Consider the following 25,905-nt stretch of genomic DNA (forward strand, 5'->3'; position numbering starts at 1 on the left):
GGAGACTGAAAGTTATCCCTCGCGGGGGGGGGGCGCCTCCAGAACGGGAAAGGATGGAAACTTACGTGATCAAGTGAAATGTCGATGCCGTATTCTACTTGCAACACGGATGGCATATCCGTCTCAGTATCTCCTCCCTACGCGAATACAACAGCCCAGGTTACTGAACTTCACGGCAGCCGTGTGCGGACTCAAGGATAGGAGATGATGGGGGAAGGTGAAAGCCGGTTGCCACTCCGTTCACAAACACTCCGCAGACGGCCCTCCCGATGACAAGTCCGCCCACGTGACGGCAGGTCACAGACCGGCAACGGCACACACGGACAGCCAGCTTGGGCAAGTGGAGACCGGCTGACTGCTGCTGGATGCGCGACGCTGTTCCGTCACTTGAGGCTCGGTGACAAGTCGGCACCTTCCTCTTTTGTTGGCCAGTGTGGTCTCGCGACTTCAGCTGTGCGGAAAACCGGACGGACGCGCCACCCAACCAAAACATAGAAAATCCTACTTTCGTCATCTGTTTCACGCGTTCAAGCAAGATGTTCTCCATGTCGTCAGCCATTTGATTTGCACTCTGCGACTGCACACCACAAAATCAGTTGCACGAAGAGCAGCCCTTGTCTTCCCCTGTACATCCGAGAGGCTCCAATCACAGAGAACGAGCTGCTGCGCGGGCAGGTGGTTACCACGTGACGCACGAGAAGAATTGCAAGCCAAGCTCTAGAACCAACCGCAATCAAACGCCATCACAGCGCAAGTGACACTGACTGCAATGGCGCAAGGGGGACTGATGTGTCAGAAGGCGGCCGGTCAATCGCCTGCAGAGAGGGGACAGCCCACCTGAGTTGAAATGATCGACATCCAGGCCTGAACATGGCTGTCGGTTTTCTTCTTTTCTTCAGTGCTGCAGTGAAAAGCAGGGAGATTGTAAAATGCAGATTTTTCAGCTTGGTCAGCAACGAAAACGATTCACCTCACGCGCTCGTCGCCCACGCGCCGGATCACCGGCTCGGTCACGAAACCGACTCCCACTAACTGTAGCGTTCTGCTACCAGGACGTACACTCACCCCATTTCGTAGAGTTTGCCTGACGATATTGTCTGGATAAGCCATTTAATACTCTCTTTTTCCCGGGCTGTTAGTTCCTGTGTGGGATCACGCCGGAGTAGCCAACCGCCAATACAGAACTGCTTCAGTCGCGGTAGAAACCCGCTCTTTGTTAGCGGCTAAGACGGCTGGCTCAGTCACCCCAGGAGGCTTAATGCGTGCAAGCCCTGCTACCAGGAGACACGACGCTACCATGAGGTACCTATCAGTGTCTTCCAACTTCCCATCCTTCAGGACCTTGGCCCTCATGAAAGTCATCGATGTTGCGCCTTGCACTGTTTCTTTCTCAGTGCGTGAACGCAGTGAAAGCCCCCAAGCGGTCCATCTGTTAGATCACTGACGGTCCCCGGCTACCTTTTATTCGTCTGTCAGGGCGTGCAGTAAACTCGAGACACGCGGCAACGAACCTCAATTTCCAGAGCCTTGTTTAGAACAGCGACAATACGCTCCACCCTGTTGGCAAAGACCTCCTTCTTCCCTATTGCTAGCGATCCGGAGGGAGGCCGATGCAATCGATAAAGGCGGACAAGCCTCAAAATGAAAAGGACCTGTAGGGGGCGAGAGGCAAACAGCGGGTTCACAGCGAAAAGATCCCGAACTTGAATCATGCGGTACACCCGGGGAGGAACCTAGCAGAAGCTACGAGGTCCGTTGAGGGACGCGCGCCCTTGCTCCTCTCAAAGGCGCGGGCCAACACTCAACAGAAAAAGGGCGGTCTGTCCTTCAGCTGCGCTAGGAAACCAACAACCTGACCGGTTTTGTCTTTCACCTTTACCTTTGGTGAGACGTACGTTGGCGATGCCTTTGTTGATTGTTATGAAGCAGTCTAGAATTTGAATTGCGAAGCCAAAGAAGACCAGGAAAAAGTCGATGGTGTTCACCGGGTCTGAGAAGTAGTTCTTGAGCCCGTCAGCAGCAATTCGCAGAGCTATTTCGATTACGAACAGGCCAAGAATAATGAAGTCAATCACCTTCATGACTGAGTCCACCTGGAGCCATGCAGTGGACAACGGAGTCAGCAGTCCGGCGTCAGACGTTATCCAACAACGCCAGCGGACTGAAATCATTGGCTGGCGACGGCATCGCTCACCTGTTCAATTACCTCAGGCTGGTCGTAGAAAAACTGACAAATAATCATGCGTGAAGTGAGGTCCACAATCATCCAGCCCAGCAGAATGGTAAAAAACAACTCGAAGCCATTGTAGTTTACAATCTTCCGGGTCCCTTTCTTGACCTTTACTAGTAAAGGCGAAGGGCGGAGGCTGTAATGGAATTTTGAGTCGTCAGGAGGCTGCCGCCCGCAGCGCCGCAGAATTGTGTACCTGTCGCAGGAAGAGGCTGTTTCATGTTTGCAGTCGGCATCCGTAAGCCTGGCAGTGGGGAGCCAGATTGGCTGGCTGCCTCTGAGCCCTGGTGCCGAGTAGTCCACATTTGTGAGTACCCTTGAGCCTAGGACTTCCATCCCGTGGGAAGAGCAACCCGGCCAATGCTGTACTTTGTCCTGATGGGCCAGTAAGGCTGAGCTGACACTCCCCTTTACGGGGTGGGCGATGTATCTCGACTGTCTCCAACCCCGCTACCGAGTGTTGCGATCACCGCCGTCCAAGCTTACCATACCAAAACGTTGAACAGGACGCTGACGATTTGGTCAACAACTACGACGACACAAAAGGAAGACCATAAGAGTGCTCGGCGAGAGACTCGGGAGTCGGCCTCATAAATCCTTGCAGAAGAAGACACGCAGCGAAGAAACCCCCGCTACGGGCAAGTAGCTTTCTCGATTCGGACTCTAGATTCCAAGTCCTCAAAGACTCTGTGGGCCGGGGTGGGCTCCGGCAAAAAGCTTAAGTACCTGGAAAGCGATGCGATTAAGAAAAAGAAGGAGGAGGTTATAAGTGCAGAAATAACGACCTGTAAGGCGCACTTGGCCGACGCGCGCGCTAGCTCTTGGGGGTCGGAGTCGTCGATGGCCATGGCCCAGACAGTGAGGAACTCCAAAATAATGTTCCAAACGAACCTGCGAGGAGACACGGCGTGAGCAAGCGAACTGGACAGTCACAGCTGAGGAGGTTGCTGCCATACCGAAGTAAGCCACTGAGCCAGCAGCGACTTCGTGAATCCCGGACTCCGTGCCGATGCCGGCACCAGCCACGGAGGCAAGCGGAGCTGTCTAGTGATCACGCCCACGGCATTCCCTTATGATCAGATGACTAGTGGCCTGTCGTTTGTATCTGAGCTCACACCCCGAGCTGCGCTACCAAGACATGTGTAGGACAGGGGCCACCAGGGCAGCTGCTCGTGCAACGCTCCGTCCAGGGTGACACTACCAGGAGACGCGATCGCGAGTCATCACTTTTTTCGCTCCAATAGGGACGCACCCCAGAGCCACAGCTATCAAAACGCGGACAATATCGAAACAGACGACCGAGCCTGCGAACATGAAAAACAAGCCCCCAAGCGGCGAGTGTCCGCTTGCGCGGAGTGTGTTAAGCAACTGATGACTCCAAAGCGAAGGCGGGGAGGTTGACCGCCAATAAATCGGCTACTTAGGTCAGGATCTTTGTGAGGAATCTCTCAGCGCGCCCGGTGGCTGCCGGTCACCCTGTTTGCTTGTACTTGGTCGCAAACCACCGGGTGACGTAGTCGAACGGCAAGGATCCGACCTCTTACCTCCGATGCAGATCTCATGAGGGAGGGTTACTGGTTGGCAAGAATCCGAGGGCTCCACGCACAGCAGAGAAGGAGGATTGCTCGCATCGCACTGGGAAGCAAGGGGAGAGAGGCACAGCCTTGAGCGGCTCTTCACCTAAGGGTTGGCCGAGCGCCCCCGAGGAAACCGGGCTTCTGTTCGAAGCGGGAGTGGGTAGGCAATCGCAGCCGTCTCGACGGACGGAAAAACAGAAGGGCGTTCCTCCGCGCGGACCCAGAGCTGCAGTTGTGGGTGGGTACTGATCGGTGCGTTGCTGCAGAGCTAGCGAGTCGTGGCAGATAGTCACTCCGCGGAGCCCCCCCGGTACGTAAGGGGAGGCTTGTCCTGAAGTACACAGGTGTTTCCGCATTTATCATCATGCCAAAGTGCGGGCTCTCACAGAGCTATCTCCGTTGGTAGAAAGCCGCTTCTCAGGCAGCTCACTCACTGGTGGTCGAGTATCCTCAGGCGCCGTCCCTTCTGGGGCCATCTGGACCCAACTCGTAGGGGGGCTGAAAATGATCGGCGACCCGTCGGGTAGCTTTTGATTGAAGGTAAGTTCTGCTGACGCCTTGCATCCTGAGAAGCAGGTATGCGTGCGTGCAACCGTACGCCTATCGATCGTTAGCCCTTGGAGTTCCCCCGTCGTTTGACGCATAATGTTGTAACATCTTTCCCACGCAGCCACAGCATCGGCCTTCTGTTGCACATTTTTGTCGGGATAAGTGTAGAGATAAAGATCTGAATAAAGATTCCCTCCAAACGTCAGCTTTTGCTTGGGATTGTCCGCGCAAGCAAGGTCCGGAAAGGCATATAGAACGCAGTCGACTTTACAGGCCAACCGATCGTCGCATTCGCTGAGAGGATGGAAGGGAAAGAGCTGCGAGAGGAGCTGAAGAGCCCGACGCACAGAAACAGGACGCATCAGCGAAGCTTCCTAAAGCATGAGGGAACGCCCTTAAACGCGGAAATAACACCAAGGACCAAGAGCGGCTGTGGCCAACTAGACCTGGCGGGCTGTGACCTCTTGCCTCAGTTGTCAAGAGGCGATGCTCCTCCGCTCTGACTGGCGAACTATCCCGTGCGGATGGTCAGTAACCCAGCAGGCTCGTGCGCTCTGTTGCGGTCGAGCCCGTCAGTCGTAGTCCTACGGCGCTGTCTGCCACACACAGACTCTTTACGTAGGCAACTGAACACAGTGTCGGTTTCCTGACACCAGAACGAGTACCCAGGTAAGGTATTTCACGAGAGTTCTCGGTCTCGCAGGGGATTCTTACAAAGAAAAGTGCAGACTTCAACACAAATACAGGGATCAGCGGAACATGCACTGCCCGACAATGAACATTTACCACGGTAGTTTTCAATCGAATCTGAGTATCGCGCCTTCGGAGTACTGAGGCGGTTTTTTTCCCTGGTAACTTTTGACCTGTGGACGGCACCTGGCCAGTTGCTGACATAGAGAGCCAGGGAGGTGCTTTAGCGGCTTCGTAGATTAGAAGACGGTGAGAGCAACCCAAGGCAGCGAAATGATACTTCTCAAGGGGGGAGACGTGCCCGAGACCACCTTATTCCTTGTGAGCAGCTCCAACACTACACTCATCGCAAACTCTTGTTACCGTCAAACAAACCAGTGTGCAACATGTCTGACGATGAAGGAACTTCCACGTACTCCAGTTCTTTTCCGGCGCCTAAATTGCCTAACCAGTCCATTTGAGCAGAGCTCCACGTCCCCTCGACAGGCTTGCCAACAGGCATCCCTTTCAGTCGCAGCTGGGCACATGTCGTGTAACAGCTTCCTTTCCCGTCTGCGCGGTTTACCCGATACGACAGTGAATCGACTTGAGACCTCGCACAGAGATAGTGACGAAGCCAGTCCTGAATGGTAGCTACCACCTCTTCTTTCAAGCATTGTCAACCTACCTCAACAGTTGCCGAAGGGCTAGAAGGGATTTCGAGGACTGTATACGACGTAAGGGCAGTAAGGAAAAGTAAGGTTCCGAGGTAGTAGACAACATGACAGAGCCTAACTATCAGACTTCTACGCTCCTCCTCAGGGAGGTAGTACTGAGGCCAGAGACGAAGGAAGACGTTGCTAGACTGTATATGCGTGCGCAGAGAAGGCACGTCATTGGGATGCTTGAGGTACGTGTAGAACCACATTGTGGAGCGGGTGACCTGGGCGTTTCATTTGTCGACGAAGACGGCCAGTAGATTGTGACTTGCTCTGGTCACTGGCGCAGCGTGCCTTGCACAAAGTCGCTGCTGGGATGAGTTTGTCTTTTCGCATGGTTTGCAATATTGCCACTTGAGAGTTCCACGGCATTAAGAGCGAAAAGCTTGACAAGAGGAAAGCTTCCTGGACAGTGTGCGAGGTTTGTGCCTGAAACGCCTCATCCTGCGAACTGGGGCTTCGCGTCCACTCCGAGACTGAGTGACGTTCACTGAAACCGTCCTGGGAGGACAAAGGTACTGTTAGTTGCGCCTCGACTCGTCAGCTCAGGCAAATTCAAGGGGCATGCTGTTTCCCGCCCTCTACTATGGGCACCAAATCACGGCATCACTTGGACGGCCAACGCCGAAAGTCGAACCTAAAGGTAGGTTGAGCGCGGCAGTTGGTTTACGGTGACTGAGAAAGAAGCGCCACTCCCAGCCTGGCCTGGCCAGCAATGAGATGCTCAGTTCGCGACAGTACCAGTCTGCGTAGCACACGTGGTGCGAGAGGCTCGATCTCCTTTCCCTTCACCCCAACAACGAAGGCAACAGCTTTTCCAGAATTCAGCCAAACAAACGGAAAGCTCCGCAAGCGCTTCGCGCGTTCGTTGGAGCGTAATCTCGTGTCCGAGTCAGGCACAACACCAGCAGTAGTATTTCGATTCCAGACCATTAGAGCTTCCAGCGAAGTGCGGTTAAGGGTTCCTCAGAGCGCCCGTGTCAGAGACTACTCCGGAAGTGCAAAAGATATCACCGTCGTCTGCTATACAGAATAATCAATTTTCATGCGTGCACCAGAAGGCATGCAGTGCGGAAAAACAGCGCGGGCATTCACGGAAGCCGCCGCGTTTTCGCAGGCGGCTGTAGAAACTCGCGTCAAGAAAGTTCTGGCACGGCAACTGTCTCTCGGGGTAATGATTGCGGCGCGCGATGCTAGTTAGTTCTGGCTTGCACAACTAACCGCGATCGCCGGGCTCTTGCGTCAGCGGCGAAGCCCCTTTCTTCGCCCCAACAGTGATGTACCGTTCTGGTACCTGAGGACGTGGGTCCGACTCCGCGATGATTTCTTGCAGGAGCTTCCCACGGTCACGCCCTCTCTTCTCGAGACAGAATTCGTAAAGCATGTCGCGAGGCGAGCAGGTCATTCTTTGGGGGAGCCGCCGGTCAGCTCTCATCACAGTGCGCTCCACGTAGAGAAGAGTTCTTGTTTTTTTCCTGCGCGGGTGAGCGCAACTCCGGACAAAGACACTGCGGCCAGGTCGGAGAGCGCCTCAGGACCAGGCAGGGGCTGTCTGGCCAAGTACTCTCGAAGGGCGGGAATGTTCGGGGGGGTTCCCTTCAGAGAACAGCTCGCTTGCATAGGAGGAACACTGCAGGTTTTATCATCGGTGGGTGGCCCTCATCTTTTCACACACAGCTTCAGCGTAACGGATATCTAGAAAAGGGCTGAGCAGGGACACGGCCCCCCTTTTTCGCATAGGACAGTAGGCGGTTTGCACCTGTGCTTCGTCCTGGATAATGGCCAAGTCGTGCGGTGCAAGACGCTGCAGTCTACGCGCTGCAACAGAGCGGTGGCCTGACCTACAGACATGGTTGCCTGGTAGCTTCGGTGTTGGGTGATCCAGCACGGTTCAAACCTGGCGGTATGGGAAGTCGGCGCAGAAGCAAGCTGCGCACTTTTCCACCGAGAAGAGACTGCAAGCGACGTGCAAGAACCACCTCAAACGGAGTGCTGCTGGCCAGGACCCTTACGGCTTCGTGTTTCCCAACGCACGGCAGGGCGTGCGAGAGCTCAGCGCCGCAGAAAATCTGTTTTTCTTTGCTTTGCTTGACGGAGAACGCTACCGGCAGCTCGGCCCGCGGGTCCTCAGTAGCGGAACACAGTCAGCAGCGCGCCATGGCACGCGGGGAGGCAGCAGATCCTGCCAGATCATTCAAATGGCTGCAGTTGTTCTGTGTACGGGCCTCTCCGAAGCCGCCCATGCAACTGTAGTCCCCGGAATTCGACAACAGTCACTTCAGGGTCAACAAGGGAAGCGTGACGCAAAAAAATCCAAGCCAGGAGGCGTCATCCGGTGCTGCGGAGGTGGGTCACTTGCCGGAAAGCAAGGTGGACTCTCCATGATGTTCTCTCAAACTTACAGCGGCTAGAGGGAGCCGAACAGCATACATACGGTGACACCGCAGGCGTCACCTCTATCCCCGCCCGGTGGGACTAATGGGTAGGAGTGCCATCACTTTCCTTGGTCATAATTTCAAGAATTTTCTGTCCGTTCGGGTGAGACCACGTCAGCGTACGCAGGTAGTGGATGATATCGACGCGGTCCTGAAAGTTGGAAATCCCGAAGAAATTCATGCCTACTACACCGTTGATGAACATCTTCGGGTTCTTCATGTACCTGTAAAAAGGCACACGCGCGGGGTATCAGGAGGAATTCGTTCGCACGTGGAGGAAGTCAGACAACTTCCGCCCACTGAGGCCCGAGAATGAGGACGTTTAGACCGGCTGTTGACTCAAATGTATGAGTTTCAGGAGGCCGCCCGCCTCCAAACACCGAACCCCCTCTCTGCACTAGAGACGGTTGCCAGGAAGACTCTTCTACGCACTCCAGCCAAAGAGAAACTTGTGCGCCAGGTTGCAACTGCACATCCGGGACCGTAGGGACTCCAGAGGAATCAATATGAAGCTAATTTCGAGGAAACCCGCCCGAGGCATGTCCACACAAAAATGGGTCTACTTGCGCGCTTACGCACCAGCGAACTGCTCTGCGTCGGTCGTCACCTGCTGAAAGTCACGAGAATATGCAGAGCACCGCGAGCGGCGCGTGAACACAAAAATGGTGGCTGACATTGAACTAGCGCAGCACTCGAGGTGCCTTGAAGTGTTCATGCACAGAGAGGCGCGGTTAGCATGATCGCTTACCTCATAAGATTAGCGTCATTCCACACTATGCCGGCGTCTGTAATGTGTTGACTGATTGGGTTGAAGCTGGTCGTTCTCTCAACGCCGGCTGTCCTCATGTACACATTCCATAGTGTAGGCCCCCATGAGGTGTTTCCTGCGATAAGGTGGCGACCATCTGGGAAAATGGAGTGACACTGCGCGCAGTGTTTTTTGAAAAGCCTCGCACCGCGGACAGCGTCTCCAGCAGGGGCAATGAAGTCGTCAGTAACCTCGTCGTCCTCAACAAAACGAGACGGCCGCGCAGCCTTGCCCCCTTTTGAGGAACGATTTGTCGTATATCCATCACTCATCTTCTGCAGTTGGAGAGGGGAGGGGACCAGCTGCGCCGCCTAGGACAGTGAAGGAAGGTCCGTCGCGTTTCACTTTTCCCCTGGTCTCAGGAGCCAACATCTACCAGCTAATAAGACTCTCCCCAATTGTACTCTCTCCTTACAACCGCCTGTTTGCACGTCCTGAAACAATAGCTGCCCAATAAAACAAAAAAATCTAAGAAGCCGGACCCGACAAGGAAATGACACGAAAACAATAATTTGGCCCCGTCCCTCCGAGCGCGTCTTGTTGGGAGAGAAAAGTTGCTGAGGCTCTGCCTTGCAGCGTGGTCAGTGTACACGGAACGAGGGGGCCTCCCAGTTGAGTGCGGCTCTTGTTTCTTTCCTGACAAACATGCGGGGATTTTCCCGTACGGGCCGTACTGACTCAACACAGTCGGCTGCGCGTCGATTCGGGATGGCGGGTCCTCAGCCGCCAGCAGCGTGTCCTGCTGTAAGTAAAGTAATTGCCCGTACACTCACTGGACTACATCGAGAGCGAGTCTGGAGGCACCTCAAGCCAGGTGGTCACACCGGGCAGACAGCCAGGTAGCGTCTCCACCGGTCATCTCCGATCCCCGATCAGGCGTGCCTAGCCGCGGTATCAACAAGTCGCACGCGAAGAGACGGCGAATCGCAGTTCGGAGTCCATGATTGCGCGTGTGGCGTTTTCGTCAAAAGCTTGCCCTAGAGGGGTCCCATCCAAACCAGGACGCCACTCAAAGGTGTTGGCTGACTTTCGGCGTGTCCTGCAACCACGCCCTGGAGCGTTTGGAAAACTGGGGAAAAAGCGTTTCAACGCACGAGACAGGCAGCCGGCAGTCTCCCCTGACGACGGGAGGAGCCCGTCATGGCTTTGGCGCAGTCTCGGTCCTCTCCCCTACATCCTTCCTCTTTACGAACCGCGTTCACCACTCCCGATCTGACACTGCACGCCGGCTGGCAGTCTTTGCCGTCCGCACGACGCGTGCTCGTTACATCCGGACAACGCCCGCATCCACAGGTAGTACCAAGAGAGTATTATACGATGTGCCTTGAGTTGCCTGGACACCACCGTGCCCACCCTGTATCATTAGCCTTCCCCAAAACGGTAGACCCTTGTTCACTCTCGGCAGACATCCAAAGCCAGTCCGCTCGCCTGTCAGCAGCGGTCCGCGGTTTGTCTTCGCGTTGCCTGCTGCCTGGGAAGTTGCCAGCTTTAAAAAAAAGGACTCTGCTCTTGTCCCGCCTTGGCATAGTACTCCGGGGGTTCGCTGGCCACCAACAACCGGTCGTAGTGGTGCTACTGCGCTTCCGACTTCGGCTGCTGCCCGACGCCTGGCCATGCTACTGAGCCATGGAGACGCCGCGGTTCACTGACGGCTTATCTCTAACACTGCTCGAGGTGTGACATGCGCTGCAACTAATTCACGGACTCCGGATAGGCTAGTCAAAGTGAAGCAGATAGCGGGTTCCTTCCCGACGTGCTGGCGCTCAACATGCGTACTAGAACGAGCTAAATAGTTGCACCACTAGGCCAGATACCTGTATTTCTCCGTAAACACCGGACCGTGTTCTTTGCAACTTACAGTGGTGGCTCTACCCCACTTCAACTGCTGTGGGGGTGCTCACATTGCTGTTTCGGGAATCTCACAGCCCAACGCTCGGTGCTGCGCCGGATGGGTCGACAACGGCCCTCGCAGGTTTCCGGGTGTCTCAGAACAATGCCAAACAAACCGGGGACGAATCCTGGGATTCCCCTTCCTCGCGCTTGCGAGCAAGCCGTTCAGAGGAGCTAACGGAAAGGGTTAGGAACGCTTGTCTGTAAACAAAAGGCCTTCTCTCCAGGTAGCTCACAGTACCGGAACACTAGTACGACTCTGCCTGTGGACCCCTCCGACTTCTATATGTCTCTGTCACTCCAACTGGCATTCGCATTGGTCCACCTACTGCTAAAACTACGGCAAAACAGCATCACACATGGTCAATTCTACGGCACTCGGAAACATCACGCCTTTTCTTCTGAAAGCGTACAGTGCGTGTCTCCGGGCTGAGACGATGACGGTTCCTCCAGCGGGCTCTCGTTGTCCCCGCAGCTTTGCTGTGACTGCGACCGCCGCTCTCTCGGGGAGATCGGAGGCTCGCTGCAACCGCCTACCAAAGGAGAATTCGCTCCGGGGCAGCAGCCATACACCTCGGGGTGCCCGACGTGCGCACCTCCCTTAGGTGTTGCTAGTATGGCCGGTTCAATGTCTGATCTAGACCACACTGTGCCTGTCCATCTGCGGACTGTGTGTCCTGCGCGTGCTTGTCGACCAGGCTTGGCCCTATTTCTGCTGGAAGCGCTGTGGAACCCGGATGTGGTAATGTAGGTTGCACCGCCCCTGTCCGGTCGCCACCTCCTGGTATTTGCTCTGGTTGAGGCTGCAACTGCTGCTCCTGCCGTTGTGATTGGTCCTGATTCTCGGACACCTGGTGTGTATGATCCTCCGTTGAGGATGCCTCGAGTGGCATCAACTTCTCCGGCTCTGACGACGCTGACTGTGCAGTCTCACCAGTCCCACCACACAGATGCTGGCCTGTTCGCAATGGTTGCTGCACTGACGTTGACTGGGCCTCTCGCGCCTCGAGAGGCGCGGGCCTCTCTCGCTCTGCCTGCTGCTGCTGCAGCCAAGCATCCCCTTGAGGTGGCACGGTATTCGGGGCATTCGCGGGAGTAAACCCCAGCTGGGGCACTACGCGTAACTGCTGGTGTGCAAACCGAGGAAGCGCCGGTAATGGGATTACCCTTATGCCCTGGAAATCCACACATATGCCTGATAGAAGACTACAGGGGGCTTTGCTCATTGGGCATGCCATGCCCTCAACACGAGAGTACGTAACTAGAAGCTGGCACTCCGGAGACACAATGTGCTACGCACAAGACTCCCGCGCGCTGCACGACGGCCACACACATACTGTTGGAGTCATCCGGAAGGGGCGGCCACACACGCAACAGTCGAGCTGATAAGACTCCTATGACTTCGTCCGCCAGATACTGGTGCCAGCTTCCCACAAAGAGCAACGCACACTTTCGCGTCTACAACCGATACGCACCAACGCTTTGGCTGTCCGAGAACCGGATGTCATACCCAACAGAAACGCGCCTCGAAACCAACAGAAGAAAGCTTCACGTCCTCATAGTAGAAAACATTTACCGTGTATAAGTCTCACCCTCCAGGTGTTACTCAAGCCTCGCCCTTAGCCCGTACCGAACGCAGGCAGATCACTCTGGGCGAAAGGACTATCTATGTGTTACGAATGAGTGTACGGTGAAACTTTTTCAGGAATATATGGAAGGTAGGTCCGGACCAGTGCTGGATACCGCAGACAACAGTTCGTCCTTTGACTCACCGTCAAGCCTATGAGGTACCTGGCAACCCTCTCAATCAAGCGACCAAAAAATCCCGGCACGCTGAAAGAACTAAAATCGAGGAAGACGTCTGGGACTGCAGGGAATATCACAAAAGCCTACAAGGTGCGGTCAGACCGTCGAAACTCAGCTGCCTAGGTGTAGAGAGATGGACACACAGCTGTCCTGGCATAGGTACACGAAGATATACGTTTGCAGACTTACGCCTACACCTACACATGTGCATCGACCCACACAGAGTGTGAACGACAGCAAGGAGACCGTTCTGTCCTCGATCTAACTGAGAAGTAGGAGGGGCCCTCTGAGTGAACATCTGTTGACACACTGGATAAAACTCGATCAGCGGCCTACCTATCAGCGAGAATCCCCCAGCACCCACCACAACCTCCACAGTTGCGCCATAAGAAGTGTTTCACTTGTGCACGAAGCACATTTATTTATGAGCGTCTCCAGCAGCAGCAGCCCCCCATCATCATGCACAGCCGACCCTAATCCAAGTGAGCCTCCGGTGTTCCTTCCTCCTCACCCTGCTGCTTCGAGAGTCCCTCAAAAGTCGTAGAGTCGCCGGTGTGAGTCTTGCCAATCTGCCTAGACTAGATATACAAGCCATCGCTAGAACGACAGACTTATCATCCAATGTCTTCATTCCTGGAATGATGAGTACACGATGAGATGCTTGCTACTGCTCAAGATATAGTTTGTCATGAAACACTTAGCAGTTGTATCCTATAGGGATGAGAAGAAAAAAGAAAGGGTGCGGAAGAGTACCGCTGCAAGGCAGGCTCACCCTCTACATGGAATGCAGCAATGGGAGTAAGATTCAGAGCGGCCGCATGCGTCATGCCCCAGACAGTAGCAGCGGCAACATATGGCTCCGTCGCGAGAGAGGCCGCTTCCTGGGCTAGCATTTCAACAGCAAGACTAGCTGCAATTTCTTCATCACTTCTTCCTTGCCCCTCTTGAGTTTGACCATCACTCTGGTCTGTCGTAGCCTGTGGGGTCCCCAAAAATCCGAGACCACCCGCGGTGTCCCCCTGCGAAGGTCCAGCACTCACACCACCCGCTGGCATTGCCTCAACAGATGATGCCGTTCCATTGTAAAAAGTCTTCTCTTCAGATGTGGGCGTATATGCCTGTCTCTCCTGCTGACCTCCATCTGAACTCGCTCCTCCTCCCTTGATTTGACGGTTGTCTAATAGTCCTGTCTCAGTGACTCTCTCCCTCTGTGGACAACCGCTTGCCACTCGGCTGGATGAAGTCCCCGTTGCGGAGCTCGAGGAAATAGGTCCTGTTGAATGAGGCATTTGCTCCGAGTCCCCAGTCCTCCTCAACAACTGTCCAGTCTCACTGTTTGTGGCAGGCATTGAAATCGAGGGTGCGGTATCGGAGACAGGACCTAAAGGCTGAGAAACACTCGCAGTCTCCGTGTTCATGGATTCACTTCTCTTGTCACGAGAAATTCCTGTGGAAGAAGAAGAAGAAGAGAGAGTAGGTGAACTGGAAGATTGAATAGTAGAAGGTGCAGGAGTACTAGGAAAAGTCGTCACCACTAGACGTGGCATAACAGTCATCCCTTGTGAAGGAGGAGGAGACGGGGCAGGAGGAGAAGCCGTAGAAGAAGGTGGAGGGCTAGGAGGGGGAGGCCGCCCGACTGCCGCCCTTGCTTGAAGAGGAATTGGTGAGAAATTAGCGAAGAGACCTGCTGCCGCAGCAACAGTTTCAGGATCTGACGACGGAAGCGCTACGACGACCACAACAGGAAGGTATGGTTCTGAAGCAACAAACCAGAGAGCGACAGAAGAAAGGACATCTCGCACAAGTTAGAGGGTTAACACCACCAAGAAGAGAAAGTCTAGGGGGTGGTGGATCACCCTAGTAACCTCTTCGTGATATGAAGAATCCATCGAAGGCGTGAAGGAAATCTACGCACAGCAAAGTAACACTTCCTTTCCTTGACGTCTACATTGGTTCCACCTACTGAATTCCCATTCACTCTCGACGTACACGTACACAGACGAACGTTTTTCGTACACTTTCCTTCTGTATGAAATCGTCTCTAGTCCATTCTCTTTAGCCCGTCTTCGGTGATGTCCAGCTGAATCTTCTTGCTTCCCACTGGAATTACCAAGGCTCCTCCCTTGCGGTTCACACCATGAGAGAAACGTATCCCGATGTGTGAAGATTATCGGACTCGCTCTTTCCATCTTTGAGTACACGTTCACACAAAAACAAGTCGACACAGGGCAGCTACAGATAACCTCTCCTCCTCCATACAGTAGTACCGACGGTGTCGCATGCACCATCAACGCGGAGACAGGCAATACGGCTGTCGAGACACAGGCGAAGCAACATGGGTCAGATGCACATTGTCACATAGGAATTCAGTTAAGGGACAACCACCCACAGATCATACGTAGTACACAGACAGCAGCCACACATGTCCTCTTCGTCATACAGTTTACAGAACCTCACCTTCTTCAAACTCATCGTCGTCTTCAAAATCTTGTTGCTCTGTCGCACTCTCATCCCTCTGCGGCCGCCCCGCGGCAGCCGCCGCTTCCATTGCTGCGGCCGCCAGGACAGAAGCGGCAGCCGCGGTGCTAGCAGACGGCGGTCTTCGTCCCTCCGGAGGAGGGAGAGAAGACGAACCTGATACGCCATAAGACGGGACTGAAGGAGAAGCCGTGGAGCTTGATTGACTATTGGATGATTCTCGGAAGTGAGAAGTAGATGAAGAGTTCGGAGAAGATGAAACGACAGGAGAAGGAAGAGAGGACGATGCCAATGAAGAAGCGGACGCCCTTTCTGTGTGGGAGGCGGAAGAAGATTCATGTTGACGAACAGAAGAAAGTGACAGGGCAGAAGTAACAGCTTGCTCTGTGGAAGCTGAGTTCACAGAAAGATAGGAAGGACGATCCACCTCAGAAAAAGCAGGCGAACTCGAGGGATTCCGGAATGAAGGAGACACGCCCTGTACTAATACCCATGGCTCTCCTCCACTGGAAGAAGTTCCATTACCTGACCGGAGAGAAGACAGAACACTAGGGCCGACAGCCACCCCGGTAAGGGTGCTGCTGTCTGAAGAAACCGTAGACGAAAACACAGAGCCAGGAGGAGGTGGCGACGACTGAGAAGAAGAAGAGATTGATGCTTGCTTGGTCTCAGGAGAAGATGATAAGACAGAAGAAGAAGAGGAAAGAGTTGAGAAAGCTGAGATAGAAGGCCCGGTAACAAGAGAAGACGTAGTACCTGAAGGTTGAGCCGATACACTGGGTGAGACTCGTTTACCTTCTGCCTTACTTGAATCTTTCCTCTTCTCACCTTCAAGAGAGAAATGTAGCAACCTAGATGGAGAAGAATCCTCGAGAGTCATTCGGGTCTCCTGCCCCAATGATCCATCCCGATTACTATCCACAGACGCCGAGGCTTGTTCTCCTTCCATACCTCTCCTTTCCACGCCTTGCCGGATCAAGCCAGCACCTCCTTCACCGCCAACGGGGGGAGAAGAAACTCCGTGTGTGGACGGCTGACAGGACGACGATGCCTGTGCTTCCTCTCGTAACCTCTCATTGGTTTGCATCCCACAAGTTGAGCTTTGACTAGATGAACCTTGTGACGGAGTTCCCTGACTTAACTGAGAGAGCTGCTCGGTACCTCCCTCCGTTGAACAGTCAGGTCTCCCGCTGACAGCTGCTGAGTTGAGATGCCTCTCAGCATGAGAAGGTGCTGCTGAAGAACTGGAACACCCAGACATTGCTGTCACCCTGATAGAAATTCCTTCTTCTGCGCCTGCTCGTTCTACTCCTCGGTCTTGATCTCCTCCAAGGCTTCCTCCTCTATGTTGAGCCGCAAGAGCATCGGCGTTTTTTTTTACGGTCGATGCACCACTCGCCCTCTCACCTAACGATGGTGACGACGACGTCCCTGCGCTTCCGTCGACTACTGTAGTAGTGGCGGGAGAAGTACTAGCCGGATGACGTTCGGATGACGGAGGCGGTACAGATCTTTGAGACGCAAGATGAGAAGGTCCTGCACTTGTTGATGTACTACCGCTACTCTGCTGTTGAGTGTTGCCCTGGGTACGGTCAGAGGGAGGATTCCTTGTGGTACCATTCCCAGCAGCAGCAGCACCTCCGCCTGTGGCTCCGCGGGTCTGTCCCGATCTCGATGCTGTTCGGCTAACCGATGGGAGAGCAGGGGCGCGGCAGCTGAAAATATGCGACAAAGGTAGTGAGTGTGTTATCTCATTCGTTCATTCCCCATGTACAAGCGTCTTCAAGAACAAGAAAGATGAACACGGAAAAATAAGGTAGTGTGGTTGGCTCTACTCATGTGCCCACCAAGATCGGAAATAAGAAGGAAGACATGCAAAGGCGGTGGATGTCACACAACATCCGTGAGTGAGCGACATGTCTTGTTTCAGACAGATGACCACATGCCACACCATGATGACCCCTTTCAAGGAAATATCCTGCTTCAGGACTGCACACGGACCCGCAAACAACAGTATCATGTGCGTTTCTTCTTGCGCAGTGAAGGAAAGAAAGAAGACATACGTTTGATGACTTACATGGGGCATATGATACTAGAGCTTGCAGTAAGCCATTGTTGTAGACAAGAGAAATGAAAAGAATGACTGCAAGGAAGCTTCTTGAATCCCTCGCCTCGCCTTCTTGCTTCCCGACAAATCACACAGAAAAGCCTCGATCCCGACGAGTCGTCATTGCTGTTGTTTCCACCTTGATCATCGCCGCCCTCATCATCTCCTTCAACGTCTGGCAACGCGCTCCCAAGCGTCCGACATACAAGGACGTGGTTACGAAGTGCTTGAGACTATACACAGAAAGACGAGAGACGTAACCAAGACACGACGTGACAAAAAACAACGATAAGCGATATAACGAACAAGAACACTGCCAGCCCCACAAGTCGGGCACACTTCCCTCCAGTGTATAGAAGATATCGCGATAGGGCGACACACTCGTAAGATGTAGGTGTGAATAAATATATATGGATATGTATGAATATGTGTGCATACATGTACCTATAAACCTCACGCAAACATTTCGACGGAAGAAGACATTTTGTTGATTGAAGGCATGCATTCTCTAAGAAGCAAATAACTGGACACGAAGCCAGATATCCACTGCCCAAGCGGAATGAGACAAGGCAAAAAAAGTCAGCTATCTGTTTCACCCTACAGGGCGCAGGCTACATCCGTACAGGGGTGCCTTGAAGCGAGAAATACCTGCGCAATAGGTGTGACAACGATAGCGTGGTAGTAGAAGCCTACTCACGCTAGCTAGTGGCACTACAGCCACTACGGCTCGGAGTACCACTATGCAGTAGATGGTCGTAGTGACAGCAGCAGTCCTAACAGTACCCACTCGCATTGCGACACCTAATAGTAGTAACAGCACTAGGACCCGTGTTAAAGCATGACAATGCGATTTCACCTGTGACTACCAGTAGTAGGAAGAACAGTGATATGTTTGAACTGCTAAGTGCCCTTCATCCCATCAACTTGGCTCCGAGAAGACGCCAAGTTTTGCTAGGTGATGCATGCATTGTTGACTCCTGCTCTAAAACGTGAGTTTATTCTCTCTTACAGCTTGATGTATCGTCGCTATCGCTGTCTTGATACGCATGAAAAGAAGTAAGTCGGCGGCATGAATCACTCCACTCGCCCCTTGTTGCCACACGAAAAACTGCTGGAGAACAAGAAAAAATCCTGAGAAGATCCTCATGAGCTGTGTAGACACTAGAACCCCTGACCAGGAGACCTGTAGAAGACACAGAGGAGACATGAGCTCAGCTCATCTACACCTATTCAGCTGCAGTTACACCACCCGCCCCATCGATACGAGAACGAAAGCTAAGATGAGAGAAGAAAAGTGAAATGGTTGGAAACGAGCCAGATCAGAAAAAAAACTGTCGTCCCGACAAAACGAACACACTGCTGCAGAAGAACAAGGCGAGGGGGGGGGGAGAGGAAACGGTGTAAGAAACGACCACATTGTTTGGCCCCTTTTTGAGGTAGGCTCACTACGAGATAGACATCTATGTGTTCATATATATCTATATATATAGTATAATTGACGTTTTTTCTTTTTCTCTACAGGAAACAAGAAATAACGATCACAAGTGGGGAGAAAGAAAGGTACATAGGAACTATATAAGAGAATAGAGGAACAACAAGCTTGCTTTGCAATGACAAGGAAGTTCTACTATCACAAGAAAAGGTTTAAAAGAAGGATGAGCTTCTTTTTGAATGTGTCCTTCCCAAAGACAAGAGAGATGCTTGGTGAGAAAAGACGCTAACAACACGACACATGGACACGGCCCTCAAAGTCTTCCCTCCTCCCCCCGTTTCTCCTGACTCAGCAGACTTCTTCTTCTTTTTAGGCAGCAGGAAGTTCGCATTCTTCCATCCAAGTATCAAGACTTACGTGATGAGAGGGGCTGGCGAAAAGGGAGAGCTGCACGCTGATGCATGCAAGAACGAGAGACGTGACCTATAAAAGAAAAAAGCACAGTGAAGTTTCTCACCGGATACTGAATCGTGGTCTCACACCGAGTGTTCGGACACGTAGGGAGATGTCGACATAGGGATATGCATACATTCTGCAGACACTCATACACCACACTTCCCACCTTCCTTCCTGCTCTGTTTTAACCGACAATACGTTCAAATGGGTGAAGAGTCAATGTTACGACGACTGTTTGCTTTATCTTTGTGTATCCGTTACTTGTTCTAAGGCACAATAAGCCAGCGCTTACACCAGGTAGATATGAACACCCGGTGACTGAAGAGCTAAATAAAACGGATGCGAAAGTTGATCAGAAATGAAGAAGACCTTGAAAGGCAGACTCGCCGTCTATTCTCAAAACAAGAACCAGGTGGGCACCAGCAGCACACCACAAGAAAAACAAGAGCCCAAAGAAGTGATTCGAGAAAAAGAAACACCCCCTGACAACGATACACTGGGTGACACCCTTGTGTGTACACCCTGGTCTTTTCGTGATATACGAGAAGACTATCGGAGTGTGAAGTCTTTTTCGTCCTTTTTGTTCTTTACTTCCAGCCCTGGCGATTCTTAACTCTTTCTACGTTACGAGTGAGGAGTCACTCTCTTTCTGAGATCTTCACGTGTTCACTTTCTGTCTAGCCGTTTTTCGCTTCTCCTCGTTGCAAGATTACTACTACCCCTGTCAAGACCTTCCTACACTCCAGAAAGTCGAGACAGTCAGCACAGGTGGACACATGGAAGACCACCTCTCCTGACTGATCAACGGCCGAGCGATTGAGAGAGAGTGAATTCGAGTCCCGTTCATGAATCGGGCGACCGCAGCCACTGCAGCGCCCCTGCCCTGGCAATGTTGCACTCTCTTCTCGGACACAAAGCCTTTGAGAATTTCCTAGTCTTTCCATTCTATCCTTGCGGAGAAGAAGAAAGAGGTCACACCCGTCATTCACGGTGCGAGGATGATGTGATTTGTCACTAAACTGCCATTTAGTTTCGTCAATAAAAACATGGATCTTCTTCGTATCAGAGACGTGAAGAAAGCAGCTTCGCTTTCTCTCTTCTATTCTGCTTCCTTCCCTTTCGTGTAAAAGGTTTGCGCCACCTTTTGTCATGGAGACAGAGAGAAAGGACGGAAAAGAACGACGTACTTCATACAGGAGAATGATCTTTGTTTTGAGGTGAACATCATGAAAGACGAAACCCGCCCCTAGAATCATCCATAGTAATGACGCGCATGCAACGGCGGCCGAGTAGACGAAAAACTTGAAGCTTGTCCGATAGCGACTAATAGCATCTGCAGGGATGGGATTGTTGAGCCGGTCCTTGATAAGCCTCAGTGACGACGCCAGAAATGTCGTCGGGGTCAGCTTTCAATGAAGGAAAGTAGAACAGGAGGCAGGAAAAACCCGAATCGACAAAAGAAACTTCACTCCAAAGGAAGCAACTACCTCCAAATCTCCTTTCTTTGAGTTCGAGAAAAGTCACTCAGGTCAGATGCGAGTATTAACACATACATCGGTCTGTCCTGCTAAAGAATACGCACCTACTGAGATTTTACTGCATAAAATACCGATGCTCCTGCCACCATTCGTGACTATGCTTTCCATAAGGGCCTGGAACTGCAGTGAAAGGACTGCTGACCGGCTATATCTATCTATCCATCCACATGTCTACACCAGGCTTAGGAAAATATATATATAGATAGATATAGCCACGAAAAGAAGGTACACACAAGCCCCCGCTAAAGCTTCAACATGTAGGAAATGAGACAGAAGAAGTATGGAACTTCGTGTTGAGCGCGGACTGGGAAATACCAGCCTCGAGTGAAAAGAACTGAAACCATTCGACCTCTCTCAGTGACTGAACGATTGCTCTGCATACTCATTTACTGTTGAGTAGTCTACAACAACTACGAACATGCTGCTACCGGATACGTTTACACACAGGCACACCGTGAGCACCTAAAAATATATACGCACATATATATGTCGAAACAGTGTGAGACACAGAGCGGAAACTACAGCAAATCGGGTGTCACTGTCCACTCTACATGCGATACATCACGCAGTGGATATGAAGAAATATATCTCTATCTATCTATAAATATACATATATGCGTATATACATATACATGGGCGAATAATACATGACAAAGTTAAGATGTAGACAGACGTGCATACACGTGTCTTTATTGTCGTTTATGACACAAAACGGGCTAGTGAGTTAGAGGAGAACTTACCCAGATGAGCCAGTAGAGAGCTTCTCGGAAATCGTAGGAAATCGCTACTACCAGCATGGCTCCTTGCACCTGGCCCAACCAAATAACAGATCAAAGTACATACGAGCACCTCTACAACTCCGCTCTACCTTACCATACTTGTCATAGCCTTGCATACGAACATGCATACACGTCTACGCATGTAAACATCTACAGGAAGAGACAAGTTTTTTTTTATCAACAGCTCTGGATTGAGGAAGGTTCATCTGACACGCAGACATACGGCTCTTGCAGAAGTCTCCCTGGACCTCCCGACACCCCCATACAATTATGTGCGGAAGTATTAGGCAGAAACAGAGTGAGGAGATGTGTACTCAACAGAGAGTATTTGAAGGGCCTATGCACATGATACACATTATCGCCCTCTCTATGTTGATGTGTCTACCCCCTGTAAATGTTCGAAAGCATCTAACTGGATCTACCTTAGGACCTGTCTGTTGCTGAATTTGTACTTGAATCAAAACAGAAACTTACAGCTTTCTCAAAAATCTTCTCCCTGGCCCGGTTGCGCTCGAAGGCTCGGAGATTTCCAAGGAAAAACCAAGCAAAGACTTCCATCAGGACGTAGCTTACTAACATGAGCCAAATCCATAACAGAATTAAAGAGCTGAAAAAGAACAAGCAACTTCCTGCACGGTGATCGCCATCATACAAAGGAAACTGTAAGAAGAACGGAGAGGCGGTCTCCGACTACTTCTGCAACTACTGCTACCGAATTGTTTATCATCTTCTCAATCACAAAGTAAAATTCGTGCCCGACGCTCCCGCAAAATTTACTTCCCATCGACCAACGCCGAGACTACCTCTCGATCATTCCGTATCTGCGCTGTAAAGGAGCTAGCTGGTGAACGAAACCCCGCTACCTCGGCAGCGGCTACGCCCCATGATAGCAGCATGTATCTAGATACCTAAAGAACCTGTATGTATGTATGTATACAGTTCCATGAACAGAATGTGTACCTACAGAACGAAACGAAAAAAACGCAACGAAAAAGTGACGGGCTTCGGTACGGGGACGACTAGAGCGCCGCCGTGGCTGCTCTTTGTAGTTCCTCTTGGCCCTAATATCAAACGCGCATCAGAATGAAAACAAGAGAAACTAGAATCCGACAAACTGCAGGAAACCTCCTCACTACCATGTGTGAATCCAAGACGTATGTGAGGTGGATTCAGAGACTGTTTGACAGATGTGACTCAGCCTACACGTATATGTATACACATGTATACACACACATGAGTAAATAGATACAGTACCAGACAGCAGCAAAGAAGCCTAGGAGAATGACAATGGCCCGTCTCTTGTATTTCTGAGAAAGCTATCTCTTTATAATGAAAACGTCTCGACTTCCGCGGTTTCTTTCAGTCCCTCGTGCCGCAATTCAGATCTATATACACAGGAGCGCATGCAACATACACAGCCGCGTAGACAGAAAAAGATCGTGTGTGTGCCATGCAGTGAAGCTGCTACTTACTCATGTGATCTGATCCATCGGGCAAGAGTTGGCGTATGCATGAGTGAATGTACACATGCAGCGGAAACGGCGACTAAACCCCCGATACCACCACGAAGAGACCAGACATCTTGTCTCCCTCCCCCTTGTCCTCGACGTCCCACCGCCCTAGCCCCTCCCCCTCCTACAAAACCCCCGAGTGGCTCCGTCATTTTCTTTCGTTTCAGACTTCACCCACGCAGAGCTCTCAGTCTCTATGAGAAGAGGAGGAGGAACAACTGAATGAGCTCGCTTGACATATCCACAGAAAAACAAACAAGAGGAAAAAGAAAAAGACATGTCAGCGGCACGGATTGAACTCCTCGGAGAAAGACAGAAAGCTTGAGGTAGCCCGTAGCTCTACTGAAAAAGATAGGAGAAAACGTGTAAAGCCGACGACAGAAAACAAGTAAGAAGGCTGGAGTTACCTGAGTCGTATGAGAGGAGACTCTCAGCGGAGAAGCTCTGAAGAACGAGATTTCATCCAAAGAAAAAAAATGCTATATATCTAAGCGCCACCGGACAGAGAAGACGACCGACCGTGTATGTCACTAAGTACGCTGGTGGGAGACAAGAGAAAAGACGCAGCAGACAAAAAGACGCAAGAGGGAAAAACTGGAGGAGAGAGTTTCCCAAGAAAAACAACATAGGCAGATCTGGCAGATGAAAGGTGGAGAAGAGAGGTAACCAGAAGCTTCTAGGGAAACCTTGAAGACCCCTCCTGCGCGAAGGTATATCTCGACTCGTGACAATCACGGACTCACAGGACGAGAGACATGTGACTGCTCCATTTCTGCACGGGACTCAACGCCAACCGAAGGCAAGTGCTGACCATATCTTCTGAAACGCTCAGAAAAGCACGGGATGATACGGAAATGACAAGGCGCATCTGAGGCGCCGTAACCGTCGCTAATACTACCGCTGGGGGTGGGGAAAGTGTATGATTTGACTAGTTACACGCCATGTGAGAGCAGTTCGACTGATTGAAAGACGATGTCCAGAGCATGACTATACAAGCAACCGGCTGCCAGTACAGAGACCGGTGAGAAAGCAACTACTAATGAGGCTGCAAGAAAAGCAGGGAGAGTGGGAAGCCTGTAGGATGAGTCCCCAGGAAAGTTGGTTGTTTCGACACAGAGACCGGTGAGAAAGCAACTAAGCATGAGGCAGCGAGAAAGGCAGGGAGAGTGGGAAGCCTGTAGGATGAGCCCCCAGGAAAGTTAGTTGTTTCGACAAGAGTGCGAAGATGGTCACGGAAGAAGGGAAGAGAGTCGTCCCCCCCATCCTGCGTCCTGACGGTGTCTAAGAAGGACAAAACAGGAAAAAAAGAAGAAAAAGGACGAAGGGAGACGTAAAAAAAGGTTCTAACGGCAGACGGCCGGTACTTGACATGCGGCAGTTCAGCACAGGAACAGCCAACTGTTGACAGATCGAGGCAGAAAACATGGAGAGCGAAACGAGCAGGGAAGCGCGCTATCCGCCTTCCTGCTCACACTGCAAGAAGAAAGCCACAAATGCTAGTCACTGGCCGGGAAAGAACAACAAACGCGGATGCCTGAACGGCTCTGGCTGTCATCATGAAAAATCACACACGGAGTCACCAGTCAGGCCTTGGGGCCGGGAAAGGAAGAGACGATGATGGGACTTATGTCTCTCAACCACTGCATTGTCTTAGACAAAACCGCAGGGCTCTGTTCTTTCGGAAAGAAGGCCCAGTGCCTCTTGGGAGGGCTTTCAGGAAATGTGGTGAATCCAAACGGTTCAGTCTGAGCTTGCTGCCAAGCTGCAACGACGAATGGACAGCAGACTAACAACCGCCTAGAAGAATTTTTGTACCAGAGATCTGCATGCATGCGTTAGGGAAGGAGAGAGACAGAGGTGTACTGAGGCGCGACCCTGAGGAAGCAATCGCAATTTTGGGACACGAACTCTCCAGTCCTCGCGCTTCAAGGTGTCACGGTACGCTGCATGGAGTGTGGAACCGCTGAACCGCCGTTTTCCTGTAACCTGTGGTTACTGCGCAATCTCTCCTTTTACACACAAGTGTGTCCCCAAGGCGTATCACTCTTGGGCCGGACTCCTAATGTATTATGCCTTTTTATGGAAGAGGGTGTAGAGCGCTTTCTCGCCGAAAGGTGACGGTGGTACCAGAGTGCTGGCATCTGATGAGCGCTCGATCGCAAGTATGCGTATCACCGTCACCGTATCACAGCAGTATCTTTTTGAGAGCGGGGGGTGTTATTGTGTGGTATCCCCGGTTCACTCTCCACCAACGTATGTATATGATCCGGCAAAGATGGAGGTGTAGAAGGCCGTCTCGGAACCCTGAAGCTGCTCAAAGCCGCCGCTCTCGGTCAGCCCGCATCTACATGTGGACGGCTATTTGCAAGTCATCAATCGTGGGAGCCCGCTCGTACACTACCCGTCCGGCTGGGAAGCATACTATCCGGATAGTAGTCTCTTGTAGTGCCGTGTTAGCTTCCGAGTAGTTGCTAGCGGCTGCAATGCCTGAAACTCGCGAACTGCCGCCTCATCAGCTTGATTCTATTCGAAAGACGCAACGCGGTTAATACTTTCCAGCGAAGGAAGCTCTTGCCTTGCTCAGTCAACAGCACGATGGTATCGGGAAGTCCACGTGCCGGACTTGGAGCCTGGTCAACATATCGATGTGAGCAACTCAGCTTCAGGTACAGTCGCAAGAGTTCTTGCACACCGCTCAAACTGTTTCACAGCTACGGTAATGCCCACAGATCTGATCAGAGTACGGAGAAGACGGACCTACTGCGACAATGGCGGGCTAGTCACGGGCACACAGCTCCAACGGGGTAATACTCCAGAGAACTCCTCTCTTCATCACAGCCACTTCTGCCAGGTTTCTCTGAACTGTCACTCGGAGAGGACTCTCTGGACTGCCACGGCCAATTGCCACCTGGTTTCCTTAT

The 25,905-nt window shown here is 52.1% G+C and overlaps 3 protein-coding genes across 3 annotated transcripts; all 3 read right to left on the minus strand.

Annotated features, from left to right (window-relative positions):
- Positions 1-65: 65 nt before the first annotated feature.
- On the minus strand, positions 66-5,953 carry CSUI_009930 (3 5 -cyclic nucleotide phosphodiesterase domain-containing protein; the record flags this gene model as incomplete). The annotated part of the gene is made up of 13 exons (XM_068070038.1): positions 66-137; positions 506-577; positions 838-901; positions 1,066-1,142; positions 1,512-1,652; positions 1,896-2,093; positions 2,195-2,426; positions 2,717-2,827; positions 2,957-3,121; positions 3,483-3,534; positions 3,775-3,865; positions 4,242-4,685; positions 5,714-5,953. Coding segments are annotated over 13 exons (1,959 nt in total), but the record flags the coding sequence as incomplete, so codon positions are not given.
- A 2,123-nt stretch (positions 5,954-8,076) lies between these two features.
- CSUI_009931 (cytochrome c) lies at positions 8,077-9,259 on the minus strand (the record flags this gene model as incomplete). Its single annotated transcript, XM_068070039.1, has 2 exons — positions 8,077-8,403; positions 8,928-9,259. The coding sequence occupies 2 exons, from the start codon at positions 9,257-9,259 to the stop codon at positions 8,220-8,222; spliced, it is 516 nt and encodes a 171-aa protein (XP_067917985.1). The 3' UTR covers positions 8,077-8,219.
- Positions 9,260-11,488: 2,229 nt separating this feature from the next.
- On the minus strand, positions 11,489-24,736 carry CSUI_009932 (zinc c3hc4 type (ring finger) domain-containing protein; the record flags this gene model as incomplete). Its single annotated transcript, XM_068070040.1, has 11 exons — positions 22,946-24,736; positions 21,948-22,080; positions 21,435-21,503; positions 20,344-20,562; positions 19,118-19,183; positions 18,278-18,451; positions 17,239-17,501; positions 15,141-16,876; positions 13,456-14,439; positions 12,650-12,744; positions 11,489-12,052 (listed from the first exon to the last, which is right to left on the minus strand). The coding sequence occupies exons 1-11, from the start codon at positions 23,134-23,136 to the stop codon at positions 11,489-11,491; spliced, it is 4,494 nt and encodes a 1,497-aa protein (XP_067917986.1). The 5' UTR covers positions 23,137-24,736.
- Positions 24,737-25,905: the final 1,169 nt, after the last annotated feature.

This window comes from Cystoisospora suis (assembly GCF_002600585.1).
Source record: "Cystoisospora suis strain Wien I chromosome Unknown contig_6364, whole genome shotgun sequence".
Taxonomy (NCBI): Eukaryota; Apicomplexa; class Conoidasida; order Eucoccidiorida; family Sarcocystidae; genus Cystoisospora; species Cystoisospora suis.